The sequence below is a fragment of the Barbus barbus genome, assembly GCF_936440315.1.
Source record: "Barbus barbus genome assembly, chromosome: 49".
Taxonomy (NCBI): Eukaryota; Metazoa; Chordata; class Actinopteri; order Cypriniformes; family Cyprinidae; genus Barbus; species Barbus barbus.
In genome coordinates this window covers 9,544,204-9,564,466 of record NC_136727.1, presented here as the reverse complement: position 1 = coordinate 9,564,466, position 20,263 = coordinate 9,544,204, and the positions used below count along the sequence as shown (strand labels likewise).

General features: G+C 36.2%; 1 protein-coding gene across 1 annotated transcript in view; it reads left to right on the top strand.

The window, feature by feature from the left end:
* LOC306867785 (inaD-like protein) overlaps positions 1–20,041 on the top strand; it is a 126,761-nt gene extending 106,720 nt beyond the window's left edge. Inside the window, exons 38-47 of the mRNA XM_079413659.1 lie at positions 3,424–3,507; positions 3,938–4,131; positions 4,944–5,091; positions 7,962–8,085; positions 9,831–9,868; positions 9,965–10,087; positions 10,281–10,385; positions 15,695–15,798; positions 15,919–16,042; positions 17,647–20,041. Of these exons, the coding sequence (XP_079269785.1) occupies positions 3,424–3,507; positions 3,938–4,131; positions 4,944–5,091; positions 7,962–8,085; positions 9,831–9,868; positions 9,965–10,087; positions 10,281–10,385; positions 15,695–15,798; positions 15,919–16,042; positions 17,647–17,793 (1,191 nt within the window). The 3' untranslated portion in view covers positions 17,794–20,041. The remainder of the gene's footprint in view (positions 1–3,423; positions 3,508–3,937; positions 4,132–4,943; positions 5,092–7,961; positions 8,086–9,830; positions 9,869–9,964; positions 10,088–10,280; positions 10,386–15,694; positions 15,799–15,918; positions 16,043–17,646) is intronic.
* The last annotated feature ends 222 nt before the right edge of the window (positions 20,042–20,263 follow it).

Here is a 20,263-nt window from a genome sequence, read left to right as displayed (position 1 = left end):
TTGTCTTGTGTGTTAATTTAAATCTTTGCTTTTTTATTTTCTTTGTTTATTTTATTTTTTATTTGCATTTTTTGTTTTATTTGGGGGGGGGGGTTTCTCAGTTTTTTTCTGTGTAGTTTTTGTCTTTTGGCTTTTTAGTTTTGTCTTTCGATTTTTCTCGTGTAATTTGTTTTTATTCTTTAGTTATGTCTTTTTATTATTTTCTGTTTTTATGATTTCAGTTTTCTAAATCAGTGATTTAAGTGTTAGTTAGCAAACTGGCAGCTTTCAGCTTAATTATATAATAAAATGTATATATTTGGGATGCACGATATTGGATTTTTGCCGATATTTTTAAACTCATCTTGGCTGATAGCCGATGCCGATACCGATATATTTCCTTTTGTTTGGAAACAACACCAAATCTATCCAGTGTGGAAATTATAAGCAAATTATTTTTTACATTTTGGTTAGTTTTTAACAAAAACTTGTTTGTTAGAATCAAATAAGCAATAATGAAGTTCTTTTATAATGACAGTACATTGAAGCTTTGGAAATAACTATAAATAATCTCTCTCTCTCTCTCTCTCTCTCTCTCTATATATATATATATATATATATATATATATATATATATATATAATTATTTTTTTATATATATATATAATTCTGAAAATTTGAAGATCATAATTTGTTTAAAAAAATAACATATTACACATTAATGAATAAATCAGTATATATAGAATTATTTAACTTACAAGTGTCGTGTTTGTTTTTTTTTTTTTTTTTTTTTTTTTTATTCATGTAAACTATAGCTTCTGACATTTAAATCAAAACATACTCATGATTTTATGACATCAATTACTGCTTTATTTGATCAGAAACACAGACTAAATGTTATTTGTGTATTTTACTTTCATTTTATTTGAAGTAGGCCAACAGCGCCCCCTACAGAATTAAAACTCCTTACTGAGCGGGCGTTAGGACCCGGGGGAGGCTGCCGCTACATGTACTATTACGGTTTACTCTATCACACACCGAATCTGTCATTCTGTACGTGCATTCTCAGTTTAAATGAAGCGATCCAAAACAGTCAGTCTAATCATCATTCAGGCAAAACTTTGCTTCAAGAATGAGCCACACTGCTGACGTGACCTAAACGCTAGCACACCCTGAGCACATGTGAGTTAATCTTATCGGCGAGACATATCTGCATAATTTTTCATATCGGGCCAATGCCGATATTTACATTTAAAGCCATTATCGGCCGATTCCGATATTGGTCCGATAATATCGTGCATCCCTAGTATATATATAAATAAAATTCAGAAACCCAGAGTTTTAATGCAGTTTCAGGTCTTTGGACTGTGTTTATAGAAAATTTGCAAAATAAACACACTTTTTTTCCATGACAATAGGCAAACATTATTATATTATTATATATGCTTTTGAATATAGAATATACTTTTACATGCACTATAATATATATAACAATGTATTCTTAATAAATAAATATAAATATACCCATATATTTATAAATGGGAAGTCGTGGCCTAGTGGTTAGAGAGTCGGACTGCGAGTTCGAGACTCGGGCCGGCAGGGATTGTAGGTGGGGGGAGTGAATGTACAGCACTCTCTCCACCCTCAATACCACGACTGAGGTGCGCTTGAGCAAGGTACCGAACCCCCAACTGCTCCCCGGGCGCCGCAGCATAAATGGCTGCCCACTGCTTTGGGTGTGTGTTCATGGTCTGTGTGTGTTCACTGCTGTGTGTGCACTTTGGATGGGTTAATTGCAGAGCATTTTTACTCATACTCAAATTCTGAGTATGGGTCACCATACTTGGCCGTATGTCACTTCACTTAAATGTTATATTTATCCACATACAACTCCTTTGATTGAAACATGCATGAATGAATTATTTTAATGTCAGTTTCAGTCAATGTTGTTGATTTGCTTATTTTTACCTAGATTTGGTAGCATGCACACCCAGGATGCTGTCTTATGTTCAAAAATAACTAGATAAAAGTGACAGGGCTCATTCTTTCCAGTGGGCCGCAGGTCTGCATCAGAACAGGCAGGTCACAGCAGGAGCTTTTTGTCTGCCCTGGCTTTCTCTGCCCGAATGCAGAGACGAACATCGCCTCAGGTTTTTATCAGTGTACTGCCACCTCGCCATCATAATTCTGCTGTGCTCCGGCTCTGTGGGCTAGTTTAGCGGTCAAACGTTTCCTGAGTCAACAAAACCAGCCCTCGGGCTCCACAGGTTTTCAGCTGAAAAAAAAAGTCTCAGTGTGTGTTTTTATATAAAAGGATTTTAAAGGTGAAGGGAAACAGAAATTATACATCCTCACGTCGCTCCAAATCAGTACGACATACTTTCTTCTGCTGAACACAAAAGGAGATATTTCAGAAAATGTGCAGGTCGCTCTTTTCTATTCAGTTACACAAAAAAAATGATTTAACCTTTCAAGCTTCAATAAAGGATGCAAATAAAAGCATCATAAAATTGATCCGTATGACACATGCACTATATTACTTGTGTTACAAAGGCTTTGTACGAGGAACAAACTGAACATTTTTGTTATCAAAGTTATTATTCGGTAATAATCTTTTCCTCCTGTGAGCTCTTAACCGAATGAAATCAGTGAGTTGAAACCGAGAACCTGATCAGTATAATTCATAAACAAGTCGTTACATTTTTGTGAACTGAGAGATTTGTTAAAAAGATCCGACTCAAAATAATGATTGATTCTCAAAAGTAAAACATGTCATGTAAGGAATATGTCGTGTAAGTAATAAGTAATCTGTTGTGGCATATTAAAAATAGTTTTCAGTAATTAAAATACAGTTGAAATAAAATCAAATAAAATAGAAATATTACATAAAAGCTTTATCAGGGATTTTGCCTTAGCAACTAAATATAATTTAAGTTAAAGTACTAAAGCTCTATGGGGTAACCCATACTCGGAATTAGTGCTCTGCATTTATCCCGTCCAAAGTGCACACACACAGCAGTGAAACACACACACCGTGAACACACAGTCATTTTCACTGCTCCGGGTATATTAAAACGACTAAAACTATAACTGAAATAAAAATAAATAGCTGTGTAGAAATAGAAAAGAAAAAAAAGACAATCACTAACAAAATTCACAATCTTAAACTAAAATGAAAAATAAGCTCATTTTAATATTAATCTTAATTAACACTGATAACTTAATATAAACTTTTATTGTTTTTCACACAAATCTATGGTATGATTTCAGACTTGAACGATGGCTAAAGAGTCAATTTGTGTTACATATTGTGTTTCATATGCCTTTGAAGCAATGTAAGGCTGAGTAAATGTTGACAGAATTTTAAGGTGAGCTGTTCCTTTAAGAAACATGTGATTTTAAGAATGTATAGTTTATTTTTTGGCATATTACTCCTCTTTTCAGGATGCCATAGTGATTCATGAAGTGTACGAGGAGGGGGCGGCGGCGCGGGATGGCCGTCTCTGGGCCGGAGATCAGATTCTCGAGGTTTGTTTGTGTGTACGAGAGAGTGTGTTGTAAGGTTGGAGAGCGGGACATCTCTGTAATGTCACTGACAGCTGGTCTGCCTTGAGCAAAATGGAAATTTGATGTTAGTTCGAGGCTCAGTATTATTGTGAATTATTATAGAGCTGAGCAGTGCTTCTCTGTATTTAACTTTGACAATAGCGCCATCTTCTGGACAGAGTAGAGTGATCATAAGCTCTTGCTATGTGCTGAATATTTATTTCATCATTATGAGTTAGCTTTTAAATTTTATATTTTCTTTTAGTTTACTTTTTAGTAATTTTGTGTAATTTTTATTGTTATTTTATTATTTTTATTATATTATTTTAAAGTAATTTTCAATAGCTTTAATTTTGCTTAATTGTTTTATTGCTAAATATAAGGAGACTGTGTTCTCTGGTGCCCCCTGCAGGTGAATGGAGTAGATCTGCGGAGCGTGGCTCACGAAGATGCAATAGCTGCTCTACGGCAAACACCGGCCAAAGTGCGGTTGACGGTCCTGCGTGACGAGGCACAATACAGGGACGAGGAGAACCTCGACGTGTTCCGCATTGAGCTTCAGAAGAGAACCGGACGCGGGCTGGGCCTGAGCATCGTCGGCAAGAGGTGAGTGCAAGCTTGTTTCCTCATGAAGAGAAAAGGGAAAATACAGTAATCATTTATAAATAAAATGCACAATACTATAGTAATCATTTTAAAATAATATCATGAATTTATACAAAAAAAGAATGCTTTATACAATATAATTTTAAAATCGTATCTTAATAAAATACAGAGTACAGTAAATATTGAGTTAAGTAATTTTGAAAAAATTATTCCAGTACAATAATATTTTAATTGGTTATAGAGTATTTTTTAAATAAATAAAACAATGCATAATAAAATATAATTATTATTTTAAAATAATGAAAATGCACAATATCATATTTTTAAATAATATATTTACGTTTTATTACTTTTATTCAAAGCAACTTGCATTTTCCAAATGCACAGTACAATCATCTAAAGCGACATATAAAAAAAATGCACAGTACAATAATCATTTTGAAATAAAATAATAGAATGCACAATACACTAATTTAAAATAAGATCAAATGTACAGTACAGTAGTAACCATTTAAAAAATAATAGAATAAAAAAACTGTAAAATAATATTATAGTTTTACACAGTAATAGTCTTGAAATAAAATAATAATAAATGATGCTCAGTACTAATATTTTTATAAAATGCACAAAATAATAAAATAAAATAATAAAACTAAATGCACAATATAATTATATTTCTAAATAAAACAGTTAATTAAATGCACAATACAATAATATTTAAAAAATAAAACAAACTGCACAAAACAGTAATTATTTTGGTTGTACATAAACATGACACTAAATTTCCTATCTCTCTTTTTCTCTCTCTTCAGAAATGGTAAGGGTGTGTTCATCTCAGATGTGGTGAAGGGCGGAGCGGCTGATCTGGACGGCAGACTGATGCAGGGTGATCAGATCCTGTCTGTGGATGGAGAGGACATGAGACAGGCCTCACAAGAGACCGTTGCTGCCATTCTCAAGGTGAGCTCCACCTCAATCCTAAAACTCAAAGCCCAGTTTGCAACACTTTCCAAATCTAAATTTCATGGGCAGATTTAGTTGAAGCAGCTGCGGGATTCTGCCACTAGGTGTCGCTGTTTGATTGTGTATTTAGTGGCATAAACAATTTCTGGACTGTTTAAACATTTTGTTTTGTCTGCAATCACAGTAATGATTCCAAGGAGATTTTAAGAAAAAAGTGTTTGCGACGTTTATTCCTATTTTAAAAAATAGAGCTTGAAGCATTCATGGGCATCCAAAGTGTTATGTAGGACTACATAATTAATCTCAAGTGATAAAAACACTGTTTTTCACATGCTTTACAATTATAATGGTCAGGGTAGACATCCATATTTAATTTTCTGCAATGAAAACAGGGCTATGATCGACAGATATATAGATGCCGGCTTACAGGTTATACAGTCAAATTAAATGTGGCATCTCTACCACCCATTTCATTTGTTTAGATATAGTTAAAACACATTTCATTTAATGGTTTTGGTCTCTTTTAACAGTAGCATCAGTGTATCATAATTTTTGCTGTGGTTAAGTTAGATATCAGCATATCAGCAATCCCCAAAAATATGCTTTAAAGTGATATTAAACAATATCCAGCCCAACCGTTTTTTGTTGTTGTTGTTTTTTTAAATTTTAAGACATTCATTGAAATTTAATCTGCATTGTTAATCCTTTTGATCTTTTATTTAAAAAAATCACAAAAATCTAACCTTTCATTGAACTAAAACAATTGAAAATGGGGGGAAATCTCATTATGAAATAAATGTTTTTCTCAAACACACGTTGGACACAATTATTGGTTCCCCTAGAAATTCTTATGAGTAAAATATCTCTGAAGTATATTCCCATTCATATTCAATTTTGAGCACTCCAGGAGGTTTATGAACATGAAATTATCCAGACATGGCTTCCTGTTTCACAGAAATATAAATCGAATGTAAAACAAAGCCCAAATTCCCTTAATCATCCATCACAATGAGAAAAACCAAAGAATATATTTCTGATGTGCAGCAAAAGATAATTGAGCTTCACAAATTAGTGAAGTGGCTTTAAGAAAAGAGCTAGAGCAGTGAAAATTCCCATTTCCACCATCAGGGCAATAATTAAGAATTTCCAATCAACAGAAAATGTTACGAAACTGCCTGGAAGAGGACATGTGTCTATATCGTCCTAATGCACGGTGAGAAGGAGAGTTTGAGTGGCTAAAGACTCTCCAAAGACCACAGCTGGAGAATTGTAGAAAATAGTTGAGTCTCGGGGTCAGAAAACCTTTAAAAAAATTATCAAACAGCACCTACATCATGTTGTTCGGGAGGGTTTCAAGAAAAATTCTCCTAGCTCATTCAAAAAAAACCTCCAGCATATTCAGTTATCAGTCATGACTGGAACTTCAAATGGGACTGGCTTCTATGGTCAGATGAAACTAAAAAATTTGTTTTTTAGCAGCAAACAGTCAAGATGGGTTTGATGAACACAGGGATAAAAAGTACCCCATGTGTACAATGAAATATACTGCTGTATTTGTGATGTTGTGGGCCTATATTTCTGCTGGAGGTCCTGGACATCTTGTTTAGACACATGGCATCATGGATTCTATCAAATACCAACAGATAAAAAATCAATAAGTGACTGACTCTGTTAGAAATCTTATAATGGAAAATTTAGAGCTGTTAAACTGGCAAATGGAGGTTTCAAAAAGTATTGAATAAAAGGGTGCCGTTAATTGTGGCCAATGTGTATTAGAGAAAAACATTTATTTCATAATGATATTTCCTCCCCATTTTAAATTCTTATACTCCAATGAAAGGTTCGATTTTTGAGAATTTTTTAAATAAAAGATCAAAAGGATTAACAATGCAGATTAATTTTCACAGCCGCCTTTAATCATATTTACCAAGGGTGCCAATAATTCTGACCACGATTGTATACACATATACATACACACACACACACACATACATATATATATATATATATATATATATATATATATATATATATATATATATATATATAGCAAAATTGCAGAATAAATCTTGTCAGTTTTACTTCAGGTAAATCCGTCATGTTGTTAGGATGTTTTGTTTTTTACACAATATGCAGTTTATGCAAATGAAACGAAAATTGTCCATTCATGGCGCTCTCTGCAGTTCTTTGGGAGGCATGTGAAAAGGCTTTCATGATATCAACTTCAGCTGCAGTATTGTGCCAGTTGGTGGAATTGTGGGAAATGTTGGCTTGAATAAGGTTGCACTGAGCCCATGTCATATGGCTGTACCCTCCCTGCAGAGTTCTGCTCAATGGGGTTGGCTCTCTGGACGAGAATGAGGGTGTTATATTGTGGCATCAGGTCTGTGCACGTGTATAAAGGTTCTCGAAAGTATGTGAAAGTGTGTTTGAGAGGATACGAGCGAGAAGACACAGCCCACAATGCCAAAGTTGCGTGTGCGTCATCGTGTGTGCTGTGATCCTGCAGTGCGCCAGGGGCAAGGTGCTGTTGGAACTGGGCCGACTGAAGGCTGCCTCCTGGATCTCTTCCAGACGCACCTCCCAGGGAAGTCAGGTGGGCTTTCCCGGCACGTCCAGAAGGTCCAGCATGCCGAACTCTAACCCAATCATTAGTGCATGTTAGCGGACGGGCGAACCAGCGGTGTATGGCCATGGGCATCTGTGTTTGTTACTCATCCATACTGCCTGAGAAAGCACAGGAAGTGTGTGGTTACATGTCCGCATGCGCTCACTTGTCACTAACTGAGATGTATGCATGTGCAATGGCATGAGTATGTTGTGGATATGTGTGGAATAGCACCTTCAGCGAACTCTTTCTCATTTAGATGAACCACGTGAGCGCCAACAGCAGCACCCCAGCCCCCACGCCCCCTGCTGTGGGTCTGCCCCCCTCTCAAACCCTCAACAGCAACAGCCGAAACATCACTGAGCCCAACAGCAAAAGCGCAGGTACTTCTTGCACCACATCAGCTCTGAAGTTGCAGGAAACAGCCATAAAACGGCTATAAATCAGCCTTAAAACAACATGTTACTTATCTGTTGACAGCTAGTGGCAGTGTTTAGAAAGTGCCTCTGTAAAAGGTGTGCTTGTTTTCTTCTATTGTTTGAATTAGATTAAAGTTGCGGTCACATTTGCTGTTGTTTGTCAAATTTTCCAGTTGTTTCTTTAGAAATCTACTTGGTTTAAAAATTTTTTTTTTTTTTTTTTTTTTTTTGTGTTAGCCGACATTTATACATCACAAAGGACAATTGCCCAAGATATTTCACAAAAGTTTTTATTTTAAGCAGTCACTTTTAATTCTATCGAGCAAGTGGGATCTCATGGAATTGCTCGTTTAAAGGGATATTTTACCCATAAATTTAAACTCTGTCATTATTTACTCACCCACATGTCGTTCCAAACCTGTAAGACCTTCATTCATCTTTGGAACACAAATTAAGATATTTGTAATGAAATCTGAGAGTTTAGAGAGCAACGCAACTACCACGTTCAAGGCCCAAACAGGTAATAAGGACATCATTAAAATAGGTGGTTCAACCATAATGTTATGAAGCTATGTGGATATTTTTGCATGCAAAGAAAACAAAAATAATGATTTTGTTCAACATTTCTTCTCTTCCATGTCAGTCTTTTCCGGTATTCACAACAGTACCACGACAAATGTGTGTGATGCTGCTGGTTCAGGAGCCTTTCTGATGTAGAACACACATGCACTGTGCCTTGTTTGCAAAGAGAAGAATGCACATGAATGCCGGAGAAGACTGACATGGAAGAGAAGAAATTGTTGAATAACGTTATTATTTTCGTTTTCTTTGCGCACAAAAAATATTCCCGTAGCTACGTAATATTACAGTTGAACCACTGATGTCACATGGATTATTTTAATGATGTCTTTACTACCTTTCTGAGCCTTGAATGTGGTAGTTGTGTTGCTGTCTATGGAGGGTCCGAAAGCTCTCGGATTTCATCAAAAATATCTTAATTTGTGTTCTGAAGATGACCGAGGGTCTTATTGGTTTGGAACAACATGAGGGTCAATTAATGACAGCGATTTAATTTTTGGGTGAACTAGCCCTTTAAACCGGTGGTCTACAAATGGCCAATATAATGCACATAAATATGTAATACAACTGTTAATTGCTGTAACTGGTACAAGTTGGCAAAGCAAGCATAATTGATGCTGATAAACCAAAATGACCAAAAGTACTAGTAATCTGGCCATTATTTATATATATATATATATATATATATATATATATATATATATATATATATATATATAAAGATTTTTTTATGATATCCGAGAGCTTTCTGACCTTCTATAGACAGCAACAAAACTGACACGTTCAAGGCCCAGAAAGGTAGTAAGAGCATCGTTAAAATAGTCCATGTGACATCAGTGGTTCAACCGTAATTTTATGAAGCTACGGAAACACTTTTTGTCACATGGGCTGTTTTATCAATGTTCTTAGTACCTTTCTGGGCCAGTTGCGTTGCTGTATATGAAGGGTCAGAAAGCTCTCGGATTTCATCAAAAATATCTTAATTTGTGTATCTAGAAGGTCTTATGGGTTTGGAATGACATGAGGGTGAGAAATTAATGACAGAATATTCATTTTTGGACAAACTATACCTTTAAAGTTTTAAAGGTTTGTAAATCAAAAGGTAATGTGTGACTTTTATATCCCTCCAGGGACAGAGGCAGGTGTTCGGACAGTGGAGATCACACGGGTAAACCCATTTACATCTGAACAGCGCAGTATAGGTTTAGCTATGGTGCTCAATATTTTCATTTTGTTTTATTGCACCCTTGTCTCGCTCTTTCAGGGTCCCACTGATGCTTTGGGTGTCAGCATAGCGGGTGGTAAGGGCAGTCCACTGGGCGACATCCCCATCTTCATCGCCATGATCCAGGCCAACGGTGTGGCTGCCAGGACACATCGCCTCAAAGTACAGCATTCTTGCCTTTCCCATTCCTTTCTGTTGCTCATTTTCCACTTTCATCCTGTATAAATTAGGCCGAGAGTTATTGATTAAGCATCATACAGTGGTTTGGGTGTGAAGGGCACTGCTGGGGGTTGGGGTTGTATCAGTGAATGAATGAATTTCAAGTGATTTTTTTCCTTTAATGTACCTCTTTTAGGTAGGTGACAGGATTGTGAGCATCAACTCTCAGTCTCTGGATGGCTTGACTCATGGGGACGTCGTAAATATGCTGAAGAATGCTTACGGCACCATCGTCCTCCAGGTACACGTTCAACTCAATAACACCCAAAAATTAAAATAACCCCATGATTTACTCACCCTCAAGCCATCCTTGGTGTATATGACTTTCTTCTTTCAGACAAATACAATCGGAGTTATATTAAAAAATGTCCTGGCTCTTCCAAGCTTTATAATGGCAGTGATTAGGGGTCGAGATTTTGAAGGTCAAAAAAGTGCGTCCATCCATCATAAAAAGTGCTCCACATGACTCTGGGGGGTTAATGGATGAACTAGTTTAGTTTAACGAAGTGCCAAGGCTACCAAGCGTGCAACCCACAATTCAAATTAGCTACAGTGTTCCCGCTCGCTGACTAGCTAATGAGGGAACGCACGTTAAGTAATGTGATTTAAAAACACTGTACTTGTAAACAGGATCACGCCAGACAGTCTGTGGGTTGAACTCGAGCTTTAAAGAAGCTGTTGGCGCTGAACAGACCCTCCGACCCGTCTGGTGTGGCACGCGATATCCCCCACATTTAATCGGAACGTTTTTAAGAGTTGTTTGGTGGGTTTCTTCTTTTTCCCCAGAAATTTCACGTTGCCCACCGCTAGCTTGATATAGCACGTGGAGTTTGTATATGTTAGCATTTGTTGATAGATATCAGATACGAAGGTTGCCATATTGAGAATACCATGGTATTTAAAAAAAAAAATTTATAGTGGCGTATTGTCGCGTTTTTGCATGTAGTAGCTGTGGTTTCAATGATGTGTGTATACACGCTTGTATTGTGTGCTGTTATTGCTATGCAGAGCCGCCGTGTGTGTATGTTCTGTATGGTTATCAGTGTGTGTTAGCGGAGTCTGTGTATCGAAGTACAGTGCGCTGTGTATGTGTGTGAGCGGCTGTTTGTTTGGACTCACGGTAGTGTGTGTGAGTGGTTGGTGCTGTGTCACTGGGCTGTTATCAGCCGCATGCAGCTGTGCGGCAGTTGTGCGCGGGTTGCCAGATAATCCCAGTCCTTTATGCAAATGTGCTGTTATCTGCGTGGTTCCAGGAGGAATGCACAGGGCTTTTAAACAGGGGAGCCCAGCCTGCAAAGTCCTGATTACAGCAGCTCAGAGAGCAATTATTGTTTAGCTCTCTCTCTCTTACACTCACTCTCTCTCTCTCTCTCTCTCTCTCTCTCTCTCTCTCTCTCTCTCTCTCTCTCGCTCATTCATTCCCTCTTCACTCGTTTGAGAGAGCATACTCTCTCTCTTTCTCACTCTCTGGCTGCTATATGTTTAATTGGACATATGTAATGCCCTATGCTATTACTCATGTCACAGAAATCAGACAATTTGATATTGCTTTGTCATTCTGCCTGTGATAATGTACATTGAGAAGTTTAATTGTTCCACCCAACTGAGGTATATATCTCTCATCAACTCCCACTTCATCTCTAGCTTTCTCACTTTTTTTATTTAATTTGTTTGTATTTGTGTGTGTGTGTGTGTGTTATGTGTGTATGTATGTGTGTGTGTGTGTATTATGTGTGTGTGTGTGTGTATATATATATATATATATATATATATATATATATATACATACATACATACATACATACATACATACATACATACATACATACATACATACATACATACAGACAGTTGGGCAAGAAAGTATTTAGTCAGCCACCAATTGTGCAAGTTTTTTTGCCCACACAAAAATTGCCCACTTAAAAAGATGAGAGAGGCCTGTAATTTTCATCATAGGTACACTTCAACTATGAGAGACAGAATGGGGGGAAAGAATCCAGGAAATCACATTGTAGGATTTTTAAAGATTTTATTTGCAAATGAATAAATTCTAACCATTAGGCCATGACTTCCCCGTGTGTGCGTGCGTGTGTGCGTGCGTGTGTGCGTGCAATATGAAGAAGAAAAAAAAAGGTAAGTACTCATACTCAGATTTTGTGCTCTGCTTTTAACCCATCCAAGTGTACACAACATACACCCGAAGCAGTGGCCAGCCATTTATGCTGCGGCACCCGGGGAGCACTTATGGGTTTGGTGCCTTGCTCAAGGGTCTCACTTCAGTCGTGGTATTGATGTATATGAAAAAAAAAATATGTATGTATGTGTGTGTAATATGTATATACAGTGCCCTCCAAAAGTATTGGAACAGTAAAGACAAAATGGCTCTGTTGGCTGTGGAGTCAAGACATTTACAAATATGATTAAAAGATGAATATGAGACACAACTACAGAATGTCACATTTTATTATTGGGTGATTCAACACATAGATGTTTTACCAGCTAAGAAGTTCAGCACTTTTAGAGTTTGATCCCTCTATCTGATGTGAGCATAAGTATTGGAGCAGTTGCCTCACAGGTCTTTCTAAGTGATCAGCTGTGTCCTGTTGCATTAATTCTTCAGATATTAAAAGCAGGGAATGTGTCGTATCAATTATATCCATTACTTCTGCATTCTGAATCTTCCATTCGATGATGACACACACAAACCAGGATGAAGACGAGGGAGCTGACTTTGAGAGAAAAGCAAGCAATTTGGATGCTAAAAGAAAAGAGGAAGTCAGTTAGAGCTAAAGCAAAAACAAAGGGCATGGAGAAATCAAGAGTTTGGAAACCACCAGCAACCAACAACGACCTGATCGGCTGAGAAAACAACAGTAGTTGATGACAGACAAATCATAAAAGCTGTGAAAATTAATCCTAAAAGACGTGTCTGTAAAATCACCAACAACTTCCAGAAAGCTGGGGTGATGCTCTGACAAATGTTCAACTGTCCCAATACTTATGCTCACATCAATGAGTGGGATGAACTCTAAAAGTGCTGTTCTTTTTATTTGGTAAAACGTATGTGTTGAAACGGTTAATAATAAAATGTGACATTCTGTAGTTTTGTCTCATATTCATCTTTTAATCATATTTGTAAATGTCTTGACTCCACAGCCAACAGAGCAATTTTGTCTTTACTGTTCCAATACTTATGGAGGGCACTGTGTATATATATATATATATATATATATATATATATATATATATATATATATATATATATATATATATATATATATATATATATATATATATATATATATATATATATATATATATATATATATATATATATGAAGAGAAAAAAAATATATATATATGCATGTATGTATGTATGTATGTATGTTTTTGTATGTTTTCCATTTTCACAAAAGCAAACATCAAAACTCAGAACACCCTAGCAACAGCATGCCAACACTTTAATAGTGGCATAGTAGTATAGTAAATACTGCTTGGAACATTCAGAAATTGCATTGCATTTCAGTGCCCTGGCAACTACTCTGAACACCCTAGCAACAGATTAGTAGCCACAATATCATTTTCTATAAACCACTCCAAGCCACCTAGCAACAGCATAGCAACACTTTTTAGTGGCATAGCAACATGCTAAAACTTCTCAGAAACCCTAGCAAGTGCATAGCAACACCCATAACACCACCTAGCAACTGCATCACAGCGGCCTGAGCATTAAATAAAAGTCTTGTTTAATAAATTGGTTTTAGCAGTCAATTATTGGCAATTAGAGCACACCCTAGCAACCTTTCTTTCTTTCTTTATCTTTATTTATTTTTTCTTTTCTTCCTCCTTTCTTTCTTTCTTTTTCTTTTCTTTCTTCCTTCTAGGGCTGGGCGATAAATCGATTTTATCGATTAGCTCGAATGTGTAGTTTACATCGAGTTGTTTGAATGAAAATCGTTTTTCTCTTTAACATCCGCTGACGCTCCCCTCTGGGCTCCCGTAGTTCCAAATGGGCTCAGCCCTCCCCCCCTGCGCATTTGCCATAATATGGTTGGGCTGACAGACGATGCTACCATCCATCGCAGATGGCTTAGACATCACGATGTTAAGCCTGCATCGTGATCCTCCCCCCGCAATCCGCCGCCTCCCAATACCGTTTACGGACAGAAAATGACGTGTACTACGGAACTCCTTAAGGGGAATAAATATGAGATGGGAGGAAAATATATATTTCCATATATTCTCTCACAGTTTTATCATTGGGTAATCATACTGTAAATAAAATTGCGGGCATCAGGGAGCCGCTATTATGCCTGGCATTGAAACTGCTTTTGATTGCACGATTGCCTTTTAGTTTCACTTTCACTTTCGAGATTCGCGATCGCACCGCTCTGTTTATACTATGGAGTGGCAGTATTTACTACACATTATACAAGATCAGATTTTGTCAGTGGTGCACAGGATCTGCAAATCATTCGTCATCATCCCGCCAAAAAAAACCTAGAGTCACTGATATTTAATGCTGTTGAATGTTTTGTTTGGACATCAGACTAGGTTCCTATCTATTGAATAGAAAGATGTTAAACTTGTATTTTTTTCTGAACAATTTTTTTGTCATCTGCAGATTGATTTTAAGTAGGGGGACAAAATCTATTTAAATCGTAAATCTGATTTTTTTTGTGAAAAAATCTGGGATTTTTTTCTTAGGCCATATCGCCCAGCCCTAGTTCCTTCCTTTCTTTTCTTTCTTAATTTCTTTTTCTTTCGTCTTTCCTTGTCTTCCTCCTATCTTTCTTTCTTTACTACGTTCTTCTTTCTCGTTCTCTTTTAACACATTTCTTTTTTTCTTTATTTCTATTTCTCTTTTCTTCTTTTTTCAAACTCTTTCATTTTTCTTTTTTTAATCAGTCTCCCTCTTTGTTTTTAAATATTTATTTATATTTCTTTCTTTTTCTCACTTTTATCTCATTCTTTTTTTAGCCTTTCTTTCTTTCTTTTTTCTCACTCTTTCTTTTCTCACTTTCTTCTTTTTCTTAAATTTTTTTTCTTTTCTGTCAATCTCTTTCTTTCTTTCTCTCAGTAGGTGTAGGTGAAGATAGCGAGTGTGATGACTTGGGAGTGTTTCACTGTTGTTGTTGACTCATTCACTAATTAGCTTTTGTTTATTGTTGTGTATTTTACTTTTAATTGCTTTGCCATTAATTAAATATGCAAATTAATTTTTCACTGCCCTCATAGCCAGCCCAGAGTTTAATGGAAGAGGAAAATTGAAATGAAACATGACAGAAAAAGGCATGTTTGATTCTGGTGAGGGAGACAGAGGTTTGATGAACAGCGGCTGAGCGATCGCTCGCCAAGAAGAACATTAAAGGATTGTTCGCATACATTTCGGTGCCAAACACACACGCAACATAGAGAGCAGTTTCCTGTTATCTACATGCAGATAGTCATTTGTGAAAACACACAAATCTAAATGGAAGAAAACACACTTTCAAGACCGAGTCATTTATTTGCTTTAAATGTTTGACAGTGCCCGTCTGTGATTGACAGGTGGTTGCCGACACCAACATCAGTGCCATAGCCAGTCAGGTGGAGAGTCTGTCCAGTAGCTCCACCCCCAGCACCAATCCAGAGGTCCGGCCGGTGGAACCAGAGTGAGTGAAATCACCATGGCAACAAGACTCCCACTTCCTGTTTGACCTTAAACGTTCCATTACAGAATTCTCAGTTTATTAAATATGATTGTATTCTCTGTGTGTGTGTCATATTGACAGGACGCCCAAGCCAAAGACCATCACTCTGGAGAAGGGCTCAGAGGGGCTGGGATTCAGCATCGTGGGCGGCTTTGGGAGTCCACATGGAGATCTTCCCATCTACGTCAAAACAGTCTTCAGCAAGGTAATTCCTGTAGGATCATTTGCAGATTAAATGAAACTAAACACATTTGGACACCTCACGTCGGCCATGAAATCAGAGCCTTGGCCTAAACGCGCTGATAAACTGAGACATGTTACTCGTGGACAGCACAACTTTGAATCCAGCTAAATAATTAAATGACTTATTTCACAAATTATTCAGGCATTTATCAATCATTTATAGGCAATTAAATAAATTACACCCTAGCAACCATCCCAGTTTTAATGGGCAATCACTACTTGTATTGTCTTTTTCTATCTTTCTTTCTTTCTTTCTCACTCACTCCTATTTTTCTGGAGGTTTTATTGCTTACTGTTTAAGTAAGAAAAAGAAAGAAATGAAGTAAGTCTTTTTCAGTTGTTATTTTATTTTTTCAAGGATTGTCTTAAATTTTCTGAATAGAATAGAATGCATGAACATGGTTTTAGTACAATTTTGTATATGTAAATGTATTTTATTTTATAGTGTTTGTTTGTAGCAATAAATATAAAGTTTATAATAGTGTGGAATATCGTAATTTATAATATTAGTTTATATTGATTAAACAGTTACTAGATAGATAGATAGATAGATAGATAGATAGATAGATAGATAGATATCAGTGTTGTTATTGTTAACCAAAACTATAAAAAATATTTTTGTCTATTGAAAAAAGCTGAAATAAAACAACATATTAGGAAAAAAAAAAACAGAAAAAAAAATTCATTGTCAAAATTCAAGTTTCATAGTCAACTAGCTGAAATGTTATTTGAAGTACTAAATTTATTAAAACTGAGGGGGGGGGGGGTTAATCTGAATATAAACGATAAAGAAACTAAAAATCTGAAAAATTATAGAAGCACAAAATTACTAAAACATGAACTAAAATTTAAATGAAAATTCCTAAAAATATATATAAAAATAAAGGCTAATTCAAAATAATAAATAAATAAGATAACAGCAAATAAATAACAGTAAAATAATACTTTTACTATTAAGTAATAATACTTAAAATCAAATAATTTCACATGCTTACATATTTTTGCTTAAATATGTCCAGAACCCTGCATATAACATCTGTACAATATAAAAAGGTGGATGTGTACAACAGACAAGAAATGTATATTCCTACAGCAAATTGCTATGTGCAGATTGTACATTTGTGGTCATGCTCTGGCCACCAGGTGGCAGCATAGAGCTCTGGTTCACAAGAACATAACCAGAGATAAGACTCGTGTCAAACACTTCATATTCACCTAGAAGCAAAACATGTTTTGTGTTTATGTGAAATGATTCTTCTGATGACTCTTCCAACCCCACTGGCAGTCGATGAATATCTTGCACGGACATATTGTTCAAAGAAAACATATTTGAAAATATGAAAGTAATACATAATTTATATATATTAATATTTATTGATAATAATAGTCCATAATATTTAATATTATACATGCAATATAAGGATATTTCAAAAATTTGGTACATTTAAAGGGTTAGCTCACCCAAAAATGCATAAGGCAATCTGCATTATGTAGAGTAATACTGGTCAATTGATCACCTTTAATTCTGTAAATGAATAAATAATCCTCTTCTCCTCTTACCTACAGGGGGCAGCGGCGGTGGATGGGCGTCTGAAGCGTGGCGACCAGCTGCTGTCGGTCAACGGAGAGAGTTTGGAGGGCGTCACACACGAGCAGGCCGTGGCCGTACTGAAAAAGCAGCGGGGAAGCGTCACGCTGTCTGTCCTCTCCTAACAAACACACTAAGGACTACATCCACTGATAAACACTCACACACACACACATTCCAGTCACACGTCTTAAGAGACTCTTTGCATCAGCAGCGGCCGTTATTCGGCCACCTTACTTCCTGATTTGCACTCGATCGTTTAAACTCTGCCCTGTTACTGTTTGTGCACCTCGTATCGAAATCAATGAGGAATACTCATAAAGGGAAATTATTGTATCGTCTTTGTTTTAGTCACGGACATGTAGCCACTAGTGACGGTGAGAGGGGTGAATTATGGGGCAATATTAGAGAAGGTTATTTTGATTAAATGAGTGCTGGTAACTCAAGACCAGGAGGAAAAATGAAAGTAACAGATGCACGACACACACTAACATGCACAATTTGTTTGTAAGTATCCTTTCAGTCCACATACAATAACTTCTAATGTGGTCGTCCTGATTTTTTTTTAAATTAAAACACACAAGTACACGACCTACTGACAAACCCGCCCTATTTTTAAGAAATCAGTCGAGTTGTATGTTGTGTGTAGATGAATTCATGGACGAGCGTTAATAATAAGGGATGACAGATGTGCCTTGGAACGGGCAGATCAGATTGTACTGGGATGTTTTGTATAGCTAGTATTAGATATTAGGATCATTTCAATCAGGTTCTTTACGTTGCAGGGTAGCTTTGTGAATATTTCAAGAAATAGTTTGTCTGATGTTGCTTCAAACCTGTATTACTCTTTCTTCTGTGGGGCTAAAAATGAGCTATTTTTCAGAATGTTCACGCTGCTCTCTTCCATACAGTGAAAGTGGATGTGGACTGGAGTTTTTGTGATTGAGAAATGCCAAAAATAACCACAAAAATCTCACAAAATCTAGTCATATGAACTCGTGCTCTACATTTGAAGTTTTATGAAGTCATACAATAGTTTTGCGCAACGAACAAATTTAAATTGTAAATTGATTTTCACAAAATCTTCCCTCTAAGTGAAATTTCAGGCCATTCTTCACACAAAGGTATTAATGTTAGTCATTTTTTTCATGTAAAATTGTGTTTGTAACTTAAAATTATGTTTTACTGAATACACTGCTCTTTCCTTAAAATAAAAATGGATGGAGACTGGCATTTTAGAAATGCAGATATGACATTATAATACCAAATGTATCACAAGTTGTGTGCCACATTTAAAGTCTATTGAGATTGTGCGGTAGTTTTGCGTGAGGAATATTTTAGTGTTTTTCACTTCAAATCTTTGCTAAAAAATACAAATTTCAGACAATTTTTTCATACACAGCTATTATTTTGTAAGTCGCTTTCACTTCAAATTCATCTCTGAAATTAAAATTTCATATTATTTACACAGAGCTATTATTTTGCTTCGAGTCGTAAAAACAGCACACAATTTGCCATTTTTGGAGTGCGACAGCCCACTCCCCATTCAATTTCATTGTGTGGAAATGTATCAGAATATCTCCTTTTAGATTCCACAGAAGACAAGAAGTCATGAGTTTGGAACAACATCAATTTTTGTGAGAACTATTCCACTCTGTTATTTTGCTATGGTGGATTGAGATTCACAGAAATGCATAACAGTTGTTGTTGTTGTTGTTTTTTTTACATTTTTGTAATTCCATTTGTAATTCAATTGCACACGTCTATCATTTCAGTGTAAATATGTAATTTATTTCCTGTTTTAGTGCTTTTTTGCATTGCTTTTGTCTTTATGAAGATGTCTCGCACATCCTAGTTTGACACTGTGTGTGTGTGTCTGTGTGTCACAATATGAGGATATCCTGTGTCAGTCGCTCTCCTAGAGGAAGTGTAGCAGGCTCTTCAGAGACTATCAGGGCTCTCCTGGTTGTAGACAGCGCGTGGAAGCCTCGTCCAGACCGTCTCTTCCACTAGGATTTCGTAAGCACATCATTATACAATGCCTCTTGAATTTTTGTGCCATGTGGACAGTATGTTCTGAACTGTTCAGCACTACGTCCCTTTAAAAAGATTGCCTGCGTCTCCTATGCCTGTCTTGCCCTTTCTCCTTAAAGAAATGCAATGCCTCAGTCTGCTACCTTCTGCTAGATCTTTACATTTGGGCTGTGAACCACAAAAATCTGCTTCCACTCAGATGACTCAAGTAGTAATACCTTTATATCTGCCATTTTTCTGTCAGTGTAATGTTTTTAAAGTCCAAAGAAACCATTTAGCTAAATTCATACATTAGATACAGATCTAAGCCTGAAATAAAGCTGATTTATTAACATTTGCAAAACAAACAAGTGGTCATTATGGTCTGTGACTTTATTTTGGACGAGTAGAATTTATCTGAAGTGTCAGAAAATAGTTATTTTCATTTTAAGCATCTTTTGAATTCTAAATTCTTAATGATTTTATTTTAAGCATTATTTTAATGCACAAAAAACATACACACCAGCCATTGCTGTGATGGATTTACATGCACTACCATATAAAAAATTTATTTTAAAAAAA